At 41.6% G+C, this 15818-nt stretch overlaps 1 protein-coding gene across 1 annotated transcript in view; it reads left to right on the top strand.

Moving 5' to 3' along the window:
• Positions 1–2974: 2974 nt before the first annotated feature.
• GUCA1C (guanylate cyclase activator 1C) overlaps positions 2975–15818 on the top strand; it is a 33062-nt gene continuing 20218 nt past the window's right edge. Inside the window, 2 exon segments of the mRNA XM_089909892.1 lie at positions 2975–3024; positions 3026–3179. Coding sequence (XP_089766018.1) covers positions 2975–3024; positions 3026–3179 — 204 coding nt within the window.

Below are 15818 nucleotides of genomic sequence, written 5' to 3'. Positions count from 1 at the left end.
CGTTCTCCCGGGGGAGTTGTCCCTGGATCCTGGGAACCTGGCAGTGGCGGGCTGCACAGGTTCCCCGGAAGAGGGGTGTGGATAGTGACCTGTGCTCGCACACAGGCTTGTTGGGGGCGGCAGCAGCAGCCTTAGCGTCTCCCGCCCGTCTCTGGGGTCCGCGCTTTTAGCCGCGGCTCGCACCCGTCTCTGGAGCTCCTTTAAGAAGGGCTCTTAATCCCCTCTCCTCGCGCACCAGGAAACAAAGAGGGAAGAAAAAGTCTCTTGCCTCTTCGGCAGGTCCAGACTTTCCTGGACTCCCTCCCGGCTAGTCGTGGCGCACTAACTCCCTGCAGGCTGTGTTCATGCCGCCAACCCCAGTCCTCGCCCGGCGCTCGGACCGAAGCCAGAGCCTGAACTCCAGGCCCCGCCTGCCCCGGTGGGTGAGCAGACAAGCCTCTCGGACTGGTGAGTGCCGGTCGGCCCTGATCCTATGTGCGGAAATCTCTCTGCTTTGCCCTCCGCACCCCTGTTGCTGTGCTCTCCTCCGGTGCTCCGTAGCTTTCCCCTTCCGCCACCCGCAGTCTCCGCCCGCGAAGGGGCTTCCTAGTATTTGGAAACCTTTCCTCCTTCACAGCTCCCTCCCACTGGTGCAGGTCCCGTCCCTATCCTTTTGTCTCTGTTTATTCTTTTCTTCTTTTGCCCTAACCAGGTACGTGGGGAGTTTCTTGCCTTTTGGGAGGTCTGAGGTCTTCTGCCAGCCTTCAGTCGGTGTTCTGTAGGAGTTGTTCCACGTGTAGATGTATTTCTGGTGTATCTGTGGGGAGGAAGGTGATCTCCGCGTCTTACTCTTCCGCCATCTTCCCGGAAGCTGCGTGTATAATTCTTATTCAAACTTAGAATTAGGTTTCAATTCAGCACCTACCCCTCAAGTTTTATTTGTACTTTGTTGGGTTTGTGGTTAGGGAGAATTGCATATATATGTATATATGTATAAGTCTTTCTACCCAAGACCAAAATATGCCTTTCTATATGTTCAGGGCTTCATTAGTGACCTATATTATTATTTAAAATTTTTCTTCAAATATATCTAGTATATTATAGTTATATTTTTTGTAATTAATTAGATGTACTCTATGGCCTATTAAAAATGAATCTTTTTTCCCATTATCTTATGACTAGTTAATATTTTATATAGCAAGATTTCTGATTTTGAGATATAAATATTGTATCCAGTGTAAGAATTCTCTTTATTTCAAGTAATCATTATGCAGTTTTTTTTAAAGCATAATTTATATGATCAAACAGTTTCTGGATCTCAGGGCCTTGCATTGTTGATCTATACAAAGTTTTCCTTCCACAAGGGATTTTCTTGGCCCCTTAAAAACTTTCATTATCTTCCTCTGCCAACATCAGTATCCATTCTTCCTTTAATCTAAAAATTGGTGATTAATGAATATTAATGGCGATAAGAAGTCAATGCCTCTGAGCATTCTTCTGGCAGACATTTAGAAAGAGTCTGAAGGGGGACTTCCTCAGAGAATGGTTTTTGAAGATTTTTACAGGATATTCCTCATATTTCCTAACTGAATATTCCCAAGGGCTGAGTCCTCATTATCTCATCTTCTCTCTTTTTACTCTGCATAAGAAATCTCATGTACTCTAATGGTTTCAAGTAATACTTCCAAATGAATAAGTTCTAAATTTCTATGACCTGATTGAACACTTCATTTAAATCTAGTTATGAAATAGAAATTTTCTATTGAAAGTCTATATTGGTATGTTTGACAGAAAATTAATCATAACCTCTCCGATTCCTGTCAAGGCAGTTCATTTAGGCCCCAGTGTCTCCAGTTCTTTGAGGATCTGGGGTTTTAAATAGGTAATCAGCTAGGACTAAGGAATGGGGACTAAAGTAGTAACTAGACTTATGAACTGAGTCAACATGGGAATCGGGGGGGAAAAATGGAGTAAGTTTAGGGGAGGAGAGCCATGTTGGGACCAGATGACTCCAGGAGGAAATAATATAATTCTGTTGCTCCTAAGTATGGTTGGTAGCAAGATGGCTTGGGGACAACACGGGGCAATTCATTTCCATTATTAGACCATGGATACAGTTCTTAGGCCCATTGGATCAGCTCTGAAGTCCATTGGCAATTTGGGCTTGGCTGGGACCAGATAAGCTCAGGAACTAGAGTGGGATAAAACCAGCAGGCAGAGGGTATGGCTAGATGCAGGTTTGAGAGACAAAAGACAAGAACAGAAAGCGGGGGTGGGGCGGGTGGGTGCGGGCAGTGACAGGTACAGTGCCGGAAGACACAGCCCCATATCTTCCTTTACGTGCGGTCCACACTTTACAGCCTACTACATCTACAACTCTTCTAACTACTTATTATCTAGTTACCTCTGCCTGTTTCCCTCTCGTACATAGAATTCCTTTAACAATACTCAGAATGTTTAATTTTTCCATGGCTTAAAACAATGTTCTTCATCTAAATTTATCTTCACAATATTCAGATGTGAGAAGGCAGATACTCTTAATACTATTTTACAGATGGGAAACTGAGACTTAACTGAAGTAATCGTTCAATGTAGTTATTAATAAGTGGTAAACAAAGACTAGAACCCAGACTTTCTGATTGCAACTCTAAGTTCCTTCCATTAAACCCCACTGTACCACTCAATAATGTAGGCGTAACTTATGGCTAACAGTATGGCAAGGGTTACCCTCTAAAATACTGTCTCTGTCCTTTACAGAAAACTCTCTGAATGGCAGTAAGCAACAATCCCATCAGCTAGTAAGTGACCTTGGTCTTAAAATTGTACAGGTAAATTAATCTCACTGGCTTTCTATTCTACTTAGCCTATAGCCGTAAGAGGTTTAGCGTAGTTTCTAAGTGCATATGTTAACCTCAAGTTTTAGTGAAGAGTGAGGGACTAAATCCAGAAAGACCTTACATGAAAACAGCGGGAGAAAACCTGTAGACTGTGAATCATGTTGGGGAATAGCGAATCTATAGCTGGTGGTGAGACAGCACCTCCTGCTAGAGACCTGTGTGTGGTACAGAAAACTTAAAATGCAATATCCATCCGGTCTGCAAACACTGTGTGAATTTAAGACATGCTTGCGTCTGCAAGGTCTGAATCAAAAAGCCAGTCAACGTGTTGATCAAATCTGTAATACCATTGACAAGAACAAAGTAAGAACTTTCACTTATCATTTGGCTATGATTCTCCATTTCCCTCTTTTTTCAGTAAAATAGCCTAAGGTAAAAAGTGTGTGTTCCACTGAATGTGGAGGTCTTCAGAGAACCCACAGCTTGTAGGTGAGTCATTAAACACATTTAGCACTGCCGGCATGAAAATAATTGGGAACTAGCCTCTCTGCCCTTGGAAATGTTCTGCATGTGGGGAGTTATTTTATTTATTTATTTATTTTTTGCGGTTCGCGGGCCTCTCACTGTTGTGGCCTCTCCCGTTGCGGAGCACAGGCTCCAGACACGCAGGCTCAGCAGCCATGGCTCACGGGCCCAGCCGCTCTGTGGCATGTGGGAGCTTCCTGGACCGGGGCATGAACCCATGTCCCCTGCATCGGCAGGCGGACTCTCAACAACTGCGCCACCAGGGAAGCCCGGGAGTTATTTTAAAACCAAATTAAATCTTGGCATGGAATTCTAATGCTATCCTTTAAACAAATCTAGTAAGTGCAGATTGATTTACAAAGACTGTTTTCAAAGTATTCAATGCATTGGCGACATTTTATAGAAAAGCAAATTACAGGAATCTGCTTTTAAAAGTGTGATTGCATCTAGATTGGCAGATAAAAATACAAATTAGCCAACATGTTCATACTCAAATCAAAAGTTAGAATGCTTCATAATCCTTTTTTTTTTCATATCTGACCAATTTATTTTGGGGAAAAACAAAATAATTTACAGTTTTAAATTCAGATAAATATTAGATTCTAAAGATTGTTACTCAACTGTTGTCTTGAATTTACTCATTCCTGAGCTGCAGCACGTTTTATTTCATGTCTTAAAAAAATATAAAAACGAGAAAAGAAAATATGGAATAGAAAAAAAATAAGACAAAAAAATAACAATCTGAAATACTAGGCTACTGTCTGCTTTTCCTTGTACATTTCAGTTGTTTTACCTCTAGATCTGTATATTTCAAAATGTGCTGATGCCATCTAGAATAAAAGGGAACGGGAAATACTACTGGTAGAAAAATAGATGACTTTAGAAGGCTGTGCATGATAATAGAAGATAAAGAAGGGATAATTAATTCAGTACAGTTAAAACAACTGGCTGTCCATTAGTATGTATGGAATCTAATACAGCCTTTTGAGCCCTTAGGCCAAAAAAACCAGATGACTTAAAAGGAGGTAACATCCAGGAACTGGGGAAAATTAAACCTATGCAAAATTAACAGCTATTTTAATCCTTGTAGCAATGTCAGGAACATTTCTTTTAGGACATTACTGTCCTTTGTTCTTTGTTTTAAAATATGAATTAAGGACTGCCTGCTTATCATGACTGTTTCCCTCCTCATAAATTTTTGCTTAGTGTAGTTGCAAGCAAACCCGGCTCTGCCCCCGAGGAGCTTACAAATCAGTAGAAAAATGAGGCAGATTCTGCTTTTAACTCTGAAAAAGGTTTTGGATATGCTATAGACTGAGTATTTATGTTCCCCTCTCAAATCATATGTTGAAATCCAAACCCCAATATGATGGTATTTGGAGGTGGGGGGTCTTGGGGGGGTGATTAGGTCATGAGGGCAGAGCATTCATGAATGAGATCAGTGCTTTTATAAGGAGGCCCCAAAGAGCTCCCTTGCCCCTTCCTCCATGTGAGGACACAATGAGAAGACGGCTGTCTATGGGAAATGCGTTGTCTATGGGCCCAGGAAATGGGCCCTCACCAGACACTGAATCTGCCTATGCCTTTGATCTTGGACTTCCCAGACTAAGAAATGTGAGAAATAAATGTGTTTAAACCTTCCAGTCTATGGTATTTTTGTTGTAGCAGCCTGGACTAAACAGGACGACCCTGTGTGCACACTGGCATGTTGTCTCTCTTTGTCTCTGCCTGTATATGTATCTCTCTGCTCTCTCTCCCTCTCTGTCATTCTGTGTCTCACTCATGTGGCAGCTGCTGACCCACTGTGCCTGCTGTGAGCGTCCCAATTTCACAATGGAAGTCTGTTGCTCTAGACAGCCGCTTCTTAGGCTCTGATGGTGGCATTCCTGAGAGTTTAGAAGATGAACTATCAAGTTCTTTAGTTATTCTCCAAAGGTGTTGATGTCATGTCCCAGGCCAGTAATTTTGTTGTTAGCCCAATGTTTGTGGAAGCACTGTGAGTGTCAGTGGTTCATATGCAAGAACAGGAACATGCTGTCGAGGAAGCAGGCACAGACAGTGTCCAAAGTGTCTGGGGCTTGTGTGCCACTGGAGTGAGAATCCTCTTAGTGACAGTCATGGGATGGCCAAACCCATCTCAGGAGCTCAACTGAAATGACTTGGAAGTTCTTCTCTTTATGATTTATCATAGAGATTTCATGTTTGCTTAGGGAGCAAGTGAACCTAGGCAGGCAGTGATGACTAATGCCACGAAAGGTGTGGAGATGTCAACATAAAATCAGGTCGTAAAATGAGAAGAGTAAGGATTGCTCATTATCAGGTGATAGCGAGAAATGATATGCAGTTATGCACAGGAAAACAAAAAAGCCACATGTTTAATTAGATCAATAAAACTATTGGCTGTCCAGAAACCTGGAGGATTTACTCTAAGAAGCTCCTCTGCAGTTTTACTATTCTGGATGGACATCATTCTAAAACACTTTCCTGCTTCCTCAAAGTGCTGGTAAAACATTTTCTTGATATTAGAGTCATTATTATGAACATTGGTTATTTCATTTATGAAATGCCAAGAAGCACCTATGCCTATTGAAGTTGCTGGAGCTAAGTTCCCTGATGTCAAAAACCCTGAAAGTATGCACTTTTGTTGTGTTTGCTCTTACTGTTTTTCTGTCCCTTTCCCTGCTGTCAAACACACTTTACCCATCTTTCTGGTTGTTATAATACCAAAAAGCTTCCAATCTCTTTCTACTCTGCCATTTCTAAGTGGCTTTGGCTTGTACTCAAGTTAACCAAGACTATTAGAATAGTGCTTAAAGTAAATAGATTCCAAAATTTAGAGTATAAAGTTTATAACTATTCTTTGGCTAATCACACACATTTGCAGCCTGCTCTTTGGCACTCAGTAAAAACAGCTAAGGCTTTCTGAGCACTTGTGATGTGCCTACCCCTGTTCTAGGCACAGTACATAGACTTAACACACTCAACATAATGATAATAAAACCTGCTTTACAATAGTGGCCATGATGTTAGCACCCCAGACCTCCAGGAAAGGTAATTGACCAGGGCCCCAGGTGCATCGCTTTGAAATCCATCACTGCACTTGAGCTGAGTCTGTGCCCAGGTTTAGAATATGACCAGTGATTGAGTGCAGCAGAAATAATACGGTCAGCCCGTTCCTAAGACAAGGGGACTCCTCTGTCAGCTGGCTATGGCTCAAGGATTCCCTGGCGGCTTTGTTGAACCGTAAGTTTCAGGAGTGTCAAGGACACTTCCACCCAACCTTCTCTTGCTCTCTTCACCTGGGTCAGATTAGCATCCTGGTCTGGCAGCTCGTTCAACCTTCCCTGACTTCCTTCTTGTTTCCTTCCACACAGCGTTTTTCCAAATGAAATCCTTAAATTGGGATTGATAGGTCTAATATCCTGTGAGTGAGAGTCATGGAAAAACAGCCCAGAGAAAATGTAAGACGACATAACAAACCAGAAAAATCAGACACTATCAGACACATGTTTCATAAGGGCCTGGCACAATCAAAAATAGAGATCAACCTATAGCATATGCTGAGAAATTTTGTAATTTTCATAAAAGGGGGGAAAATGGAAATCAAATTAGCATTGAGCTTCTTAACACCTACACTGGAGACTAGAAGTAAATGGAGAAAATCTTCCAAAATTTTGAGGGGGAAGGTATGAGGCCAAATCAAATGTGGGGAAAAAACAAATAACATTCAAGGACTGAAAAGTTTTACTTCACATTTATTTTTTCTTAGGAAGCTACTGGAACAGGTGCTCCAGCAAAATGAGGGACTAGATCCAACAAAGAGGGAGAAAATGAATCCAACATAGGAAAACAGATGTGGGCAGTTCAGGGTCATGGAGGAGGGCAGTGCAGATCAACAGCTATGCAGAAAGCCCAATGTGCTGCTCTCCGATTGAAAAGGAAGAAAGGGGACTCAGGGAGGAAAACCTGAAGAAATGACATTGATGGATTATCTACTATGTTTAAGGATTTCAAAAACAGTATTAATTCATTAGCTGATATTTAACCAATCTGATGTGGTACATTGGAAAAAAGTTACAAGGCTAGTAAGCACAAAGAAAACTATTGAATAGATTTAGAATGAAGCAATTACATTCTTTTATTATGAAAATTTTACACCTAAGTAGAATAATCTAGTAATCTTGCATAGACCCATCATCCATCTTCAATCAACAGTTACCAAATTTTATCACTTTGTTTCATGTCCCCCTATATTTTTCCCAGGGTTTTTTAAAAGAAAAAATTACTCAAACTTTGCAGGATTTCACCTGCAAATACTTCATTATTCACCTATTACCAATAAGGACACTTTTTAGCCATAACTACTATGCCATTATCATACATGGCAAAGACAACAATAATTCCTAATGTCATCTAATACCTGGTCTATGGGCAAATTTTCCTGATTGTCTCAAGCATACTTTTTAATTTTTCCTTGATTTGAGTTTGGGTCCAAACAAGGTCCATACATGAAAACAGGGGGTTATGACTTTTAAGTCTGATTTTTCTATAATAGTAGTTTCCTACCTCCCTGCTCCATTTATGCTATTGAGTTAGTAGGAAAAGTGAGTCGTTGGTCCTGTAGAATATCCTACATTCTAGATTTAGTTGGTTGCTTTCTTGTGTCATCTAATTTGCTTTCTATTCTTCGTATTACCCATAAACTGGTATTTAGCTGTTGAAGCTTAAATAGATTCAGATTCATTTGTTTGGCAAGAATACTTCATAAGCACATAATTACTGGTTGCCTTACTTTTTGTGGATTGTCTGTTAACTTCAGAAGGTGTCAGCACAATGAGGCAATTATTAACTCCATGTAAAATAAGGAAGTCAATAATTTTGGTATACCAATGAGCTATGCAGAGAACAAAATTTACCAGAGTTGTTAAAATCAAACTTCTGACTTTTAGATTAATCTACAATTGTGAGAGTATGCAGGAGGAACAGTGGTATGCTGGGAAATGTGTAACAACTAGTTTTCTGGGGGGAAATAGCCCTGATAACATTTGCTGGTTTCCATGGCATAAATACTCCCACCATGGCCAATTCCAAGCTAATAATCATTTAATGGTTGACTTGCAAATTTTCTGAAAATTTAACAGTCAGCTCCTATCAGCAGGTAGAATAAGCTCCAGCACACCACTGGGATATGTATAGGAGTCACAGAGTTAAATACTTGTCACTTGCTATAACAGGAAGTAAATAAAGTCTAAAATTGATCAATCAAGACATAAGCAGAATAAGCATCTCAATTGCAAACATGTAAATAAAAGAAAAAATAGCCCCAAAGTTCAAAGTTTTAAATTATAAGACTTTTAGTTTAATTTTAGATATGTATGTGTATGATGTACATGATAAAAAATTAAAACTGATTTTTAAAAATTTTATAACAAAAAAGAAATGGAAAAAATGATGGTAACACAAAAGATATTAGCAAATCTTTGTAGGTGAGGTCAGTGATGGAAACGGCTCTCCTCAAAAAAAAAAAAAAGGTCTGTCTCTGTGCAAGAAACAACATAGATTCCTTCATTTCTACAACTAGGAATTGTCCATTCCATTATGGAAATCCTATGGACTTGAAGCTGAGGGTCTAGCCTGGCCCAAACTTGGTAGTGAGTAACCTCGTCAAAACATGAAGTCTCCATTAAAAAGTACAACACGATGTTTTCTAGATTCCACATATATGCGTTAACATACGATATTTGTTTTTCTCTTTCTGACTTTCTTAGTATGGTTACCAAGAGGGGAAAGGGGGGGTGGGATTCATTGGGAGATTCGGATTGACATATATACACTACTATGTATAAAATAGATAACTAATGAGAACCAACTGTACAGCACAGGGAACTCTACTCAATGCTCTGAGGTGACCTAAATGGGAAGGAAATCCAAAAAAGAGGGGATATATGTATATGTATAGCTGATTCACTTTGCTGTACAGCAGAAACTAACACAGCATTGTAAAGCAACTATACTCCAATTAAGAAAAAAAACTGAAAAAAAAAGTACAACATGATGAAAGCGTGTGGCTCTCGTGGTCAGTATTAAACACACACAGGGTGAGACTGTGGGACTTGAAGTTAAGTGGGCTCCAAGGACTGACCAGGGCCACCTCCTCCCCCCACATTTACACCATTGATTTGCTAGGGAAAATGAGTCATTGCCTACTGACTCACTGCCAAAGGAGAAGCTGATGAAAGGCTGATGAGCATTCGAGCTGGGTCTGGGCCAGCACCAATATTCCAAAAACAAGAAACACTGTGAAATTGTAGATATTGCTGGATACTGGTTCCTAAAAGGCAGTGAAAGTGGACATGGACTACACTGTTCTCACCTAAGTATCCACATGCTTCACCTAGAGATGGATGCAAAATGCCCAGTTCCCTGGAAACTACTTACCATACTAGACATGACCCTGCACCCTGGGCTCTATGCATCCAGAGTGTATGACACTGAACTTACTTCTGCTCTGCTGAAGTTCGGGCAGAGCCTGGCAATGAAGGAGCACCTAGCACTGCTCTTCATCCTGTACTCCTTGCATTCCAGCCACACTGCTTGCTTCACACTACACCTTCAGTTTGCCCTTCTTCGTGTCTCTTTTTTCTTTTTAAATGCAAGTGGTACATGAATTCATCCTCATGAAACAGCAGTGCAGAAACTGAATAATAAAAATGAAGAATTAATCATCCCCTGTAAACCCCACGTGCTTCCGCAGACTACACACCTAGCACAGTGGCATAAAGTGGATGTTGAACAAATATATACTGAGTCATTAAATAAAATAATAAAGGACGTAACAACTCCAGTACCCTATCTTTTATACATGGACTTCTTTCCTTTCCATTCCTCTCTCTCTCCTTCACTCCCCCTTTTCCCCGTATTTATACCAAGGAAGGCTACTGTGTCTTCCAAATTTTAACCTAGTGCCCAACTGGAGTGATTATCTGAAGGGAAATTTTTAAATGTATTTTTTATTTGTGTAGTTGGTAAGAATTTCAGCTCACACACTCAGGCATTTTAAAAATGTAACTTTTGATTTTCATAATAAAATTAATTTATATTTTGAGTCCCCATTTTACCAAGGAGATTTCTCCCTCCACTTACCAGGGTTGCATATAAACCCCACGGGTGCATCTAAAACTCAAGGTATTAACACAGGTCAGAGGAGCACCCGTCCACACTGGTATTCACTGAGACAGAATCTCTCATCTCCTGCTTCACTTAGAAGGCTGCTGTCTCCGCACGGCTAGGCCTCCTGAGTCAGATTCTCTCTCAGTTACTTTATACTCCTAGGCTTGGAAGCCTGTTAGGCTGGCTCAGGGTTGTCTGACTAGATACTCCTTACAGACTTTCCTCCCAAGCGATGTTAGGTTCAGGGAAACTTGGTGAGTTTCTACCCAGTAAATCACAAGTGCTTATGCTCTTACATCTGCCAGCCACACCTGGTGTGTCTCTCTCCGCCCTGCCCCCCCCAACTAGTCTTGACCCTCACAGAGCAGTGCCCCTAACCCACTGTCTTGTAATTCTCTTTTCCTTCCCTGTTCTACACTTCCCCAGCCTATGGAATTTTTATCTAGCCTGAGAGTAGCCAGGAGAAACTGGCTCTAATTATGTGTTCTTCCAAATCTTTTGTTTGTGGCATAAACTTTATGCTGTGAATCCCAAATGGCTTAAACTATTGAAACTCAAGAGCTAAGAATGAACTCTCGATTTCTGCTTTTCTGTTACAATGACTTATCTCTCAGGCAATGAATGTCTTTACTGAATGTGGGAGGGCTGGATGATAGAAGGGATTACCAGGAACAAAGTCACATCCTTGATACACAATATTATTACCCCACTGCATTTGCAAAACTTTATTGAGCTCCTGGGAGGCATGGTGGAAGGAAGGAAGGCACAAAGATTTATAGGAATTGATCCCTGTACTCAAAGGAGTTTACAACCTAGTGAGATGACAAATGCATCCTCAAAAAATAAAAGTTAGTAAATGAAGAGTCAGATTGAAAGAGGGAAAAGCATTGTACTGACTCTCTAGCTTCAAGGTTCCAGATGAGTCTTGGATATTATAAGGCTGCTTTTAAAACCTGCCCAGTATTGTGAGTAATGATCCAGCCTATGCCTAGACAGGCAAACTGGATGGAAGGGCCAGGGGAACTCTTCAATCCCATCCCAGCAGGGCAGGTAATAGAAAAATCACACTCAAATTTTGAAGGGGTGTGGGGATGGGGGTGAGCAGGCAGGTAGAAGATATGATTTTCTGTGCCCCCAAAGAGTTTACAGTCTAGTGGATAAAAGTCATGTCGAGATTAAATGCCTTAAGAAGAAAATAAGGCAGTATAGTATAACAAACTATAGCAGGGTTGTGCTATTCAAGGTACATCTACTGGGATCAGAAGATGCAATGAAAACTAAGTTGCCGAGTTAGGAAAGGCTTTTGGAGAAGCTGAGACATTTTGAGATGTTGAAAGAAGTTAAGAGATTGAATTATTACTAAGAAAAGTAACAGTTGCTGAACATTTCTATACCAGTCACTGTCTTAAACACTTTACATTTATTATAGAATCCTCAACAATAATGTAAAAGTAGGTACTATTTTTATCATTCCCATTTTATAGATGAGGACACTGAGGCACAGAGAGGTTAAGTAAATTGCCTAAAACTACACAGCAGAATTGGAATGCTGGCAGTCTGACTCCAGGGGCTTCACTCTAAATTGCTATGGTATTCCACCTTTAACAAAATAGTTGAATATTTCAACAAAGAGAACAGCTCAAATTAAAGTACAAGGTAGGAGACAGAAGGGTCAGTGGGGACCTAACTAAGGCAGAGGGTTACTGCTAGAGCATAACTTGGAAGCACACACTCTAGGCGCCTCACCTATATCTTGATCCATGCAGACAACCAGTCTGTTGCTGAGACTACATTTATTCTTACATTGTGGCTGAGAAATGAGGCACTCAAAGAACCAAGATGCTAGGAGGAACTTGCCTGGAGAATCTCAAAGCAGAAAACCAGCCCTCGGTCCCTCTGGCTCCTGATCCACATTCTTGCTGCTGTAATAGGTGTGAAGGTCAATGCACAACCCTCAGGGCCACACCTAGGCATCTGGGGATGAAACCGTGGGTTAAATCCATTTCACCTGCCTTCACTAATCAAGGTCATTTTAAGATTTGCATGTCCTCCAAGCTGCACGTAGCCTAAATAATAAGATGTTTGCCCGAGTTGTTGTCCAGGAACTCAGAGTCAGCTGCGCCTATTTCGAGCTGAGCAGATTAAGATGAGATAGGACCACCGACCATCCAACTGGGCATGCGCGAGTGTCGCTCAGTGACCTTTTGAACGTGGAGGCCCGTAGCCTAGTTACGCCTGCGCAGAATGTCGATTACCGCACCTTTTTCCAATCACCTGTCCCCACCTCTCCATGCTCTCCACGCCTCAGACCACCCTGCTGCTTCATTCCTCATCCCATAAATACCCCCGCCCCTCGCCTTCTGCGGGGAAGATTTGTGTTCTGTTTTTCTGTCTCGTCGTTTGACTGCCGCAAATACATAACTCTTCCTCAAATCTCGGTATCTCAGCATCTTGGTTTGCTGTGGTCAGGGCAAAACAAGCCGTAACTGGTGCTCTCCAAGCAGTGCCATTGTCAGCTCTTAAACTGAGTCCAGGGTTCTCTAAGAATAATCTTTTGTTAGGTATGGACGTGCAGGAGGGCAGGGATGAGGCCATTTCCTCAGACAGAAGTGGGGTAACAGAAGTCTGATTAGCGGTCTAGAAGAAATGGTGGGGGGAAAATGGACCTAAAAGACTTGTCAGAAGCTTTGGCTCCTGTAAAACTCTGAGGGCTTACAAGGGAGGTAGAATAGTTTCTCTAAATTTGGGGGTTTGGAACTCAAACTCTTACCGAGTCCCAGCTCGTACAACTTGCTGCACGACAGGCCAATAAGTCAGGGGATAGTGTTAGGGCCAGAATACAGACTTTTTGGAAAGCCAGCAGACCAAGAAGATGGCGGGCTAATGTCCTAAAGAGCTATCTTAATTCGGGGTACAATTCAGGCCTCTCTACTGCTAAGGAAAAAGCGGGATTGCAGACTTCTTAGAGCCACTTGGCCTTGAAGGAAAGCATCACATTTCTTTCTCTGCTTGCTCAGGTGGGCTGGATCACAGAGCTCCAGCAAAAAATTCAAGTAGTTAGCAGTTACTTTTACGTTACCACTCTTATCTCTGCTTATTCAAAAGGTTTCTAGGCTAAAAGTGAATTTATCTACAAGTAATGTCTGTAACTAACCCAGGACTACGGGATGGGAACTTCCTTAAGGGGACTTAATGAGCTATTCGGTCACAATAAACATTTCTTTAATGCTTAACTTTTGACCTGAAGGGCTAAAGTAGTAAAATACATAGGCTAAAGAATGAGGGAAACAGTTTCAATGTGGTGTTCTGTTCTTTGTTACAAAACCATAAATAGAGCAGTGGTTTGAGCCAGAAAACATTGTCAACAAGGATACATTGGAACACTAGGATAAAACAAAACCGCCAACACAAATTCTCAGATTATTTAAATTAGCGACCTCAGACAAATCCTGGGAATCAAGCATGAGGGAATGGTGAGGAATTTTTAGAAGCATGGGTGATTAACCTGTTTACAGGAAGAAAAGTGAGAAGGGCAAGCTGTGGGATTTAATGATGACTACAATGTAATAGTTTACTCATAATATGTACACAAATCAAATCTTTGCTTTAACATATCAGAAGTCCTTGCTCTTTTTAAGGAGCCCTTCTGTGAATCTCTTAAATCACCGGCCAGTCACCGAAGGGCCAGCGGGGGCAGTACCTTGGGAAGAGTGGGATTGCTGGGCTCCTGGCCCACCTCTGACCCTTACTGCTGTGGACAAGGCTCATGACCTCTTTGTGTCAAAGTCTTCAATCCCCAAACTGAGGCAAAACCTATACTGCCTACATTACCACTGAGCTCATGTGAAATAATGTTGGAGAAAACTTTGAAAATATGTGTAATAAACAGCCCACAAAGGGAGGGTATGTTTATCTGTAAAATGCAGGTAACACTGACCTCAGGCCCCAACAGAGATTAACTCTCCTTGTTACCAGCTCCAGTTATACTTCCAAACGACAAGACATGCCTACATGTGCAGGGGTTGCTTTCCTGCAATTTCTTGTCTTTTATTGACCTGAGTGCATCAGACCTTCACCTTGCTGGTTGGGGCAACACTGGCCCTGTGTAATCGTTGCCAGTCACAGAACAAAATTTATTACATGGGAATCATCTTAAGAGTTTTGACTGTCTTCTTAATCTAACCCAGGACACCTGAAAGGGAGCCCCAGCTCTACTTGACATTCAGAAGTGACCTTTGGTTACCTGGTTTCTTAGCTTCTCTTTGTGTGAGAGCCCTTAAAAATTGCAGTAGGCAACCTGGCTTTTTAACTTGTGTCATAATTGTTGCTGATCATTAACCCCCTGGCTGCCCTGCAGCCTGTAATACTGTATCTGGTTGTCTGGCCTACAAGGTGACTGCAATTACTGCTATAGGACACATTTACTGGAAACAAATGACCATCTATTCGATTGTAAACAACTAGGCCAAAATCTCTTAATAAGGGTGAAAACCAAGGCTACTAACTTCAGAACTCCCAGCACAGACATTCTTAGGAAACATTTGTTGGTGATTAATAAAAATACCTCATTTGTTTAGCACTTTAGAATTTGCAAAGCCTTTTCCCATATACCACCGATTATTAACATTTTGGCCGCGTCTCTCAGGCTTTTACCTGTTAAAGATACCAACTGTACTTGCTGATGTACGGTACATTTAAACTTAAGCTGCTGTGACTCATATGTTAACAAAATCTGTTGGAATTGTGGTTCTCAATTCTGGTTGCATACTAGAGGTGCAACTGAGTAGAACCCTATGGGACCTTCCTGGGAGAGACCACCCCATGTCCTCTGCTTGCCTCTTGCTTACAGAAAACTGGAGCCTCTAAGGCCTTCCCCAGATTCCAAAGAGCAAATTTAATCAGAAAAGTGAGAAAACGCAGAAACAAAGGAAAACAGTCAAGCAAGACAAAATAATAGCTTAGCCATTCAAGTCAAGGACCTTTAGTTCCTCCTGAACCACACCCTTGAGCTCTTGGGCAGATACTGAAATGCCCACCAGGTGGAAGAAGTTAAACTGCATGCTGACCACAAGCACGTAGATCCCCAAACTGGTTGGAACTAGAAGGTTGATGTTGACTTCGGATTACCTCACCACCAGCTAACTAGAAGTATGTCCACAAGCTGATCAAGCACTCAGCAACCTTCTCTCTCACCCTGTCTTTAAAAACCTTTCCCTGAAATCCACTGGGGAGTTCAGGTCTTTTGAGCATTAGCCGCTAATACTCCTTGCTTGGCCTTGCAATCAAACCCTGCACTTTCCTTCAGCA

This window comes from Delphinapterus leucas, chromosome 4 (assembly GCF_059928025.1).
Source record: "Delphinapterus leucas isolate spDelLeu-1000000601 "Yukka" chromosome 4, BTC_Dleu_Yukka2, whole genome shotgun sequence".
Classification (NCBI taxonomy): Eukaryota; Metazoa; Chordata; class Mammalia; order Artiodactyla; family Monodontidae; genus Delphinapterus; species Delphinapterus leucas.
Note: the sequence above shows the minus strand (reverse complement) of the source record. Positions and strands in the feature narration are given on the sequence as shown.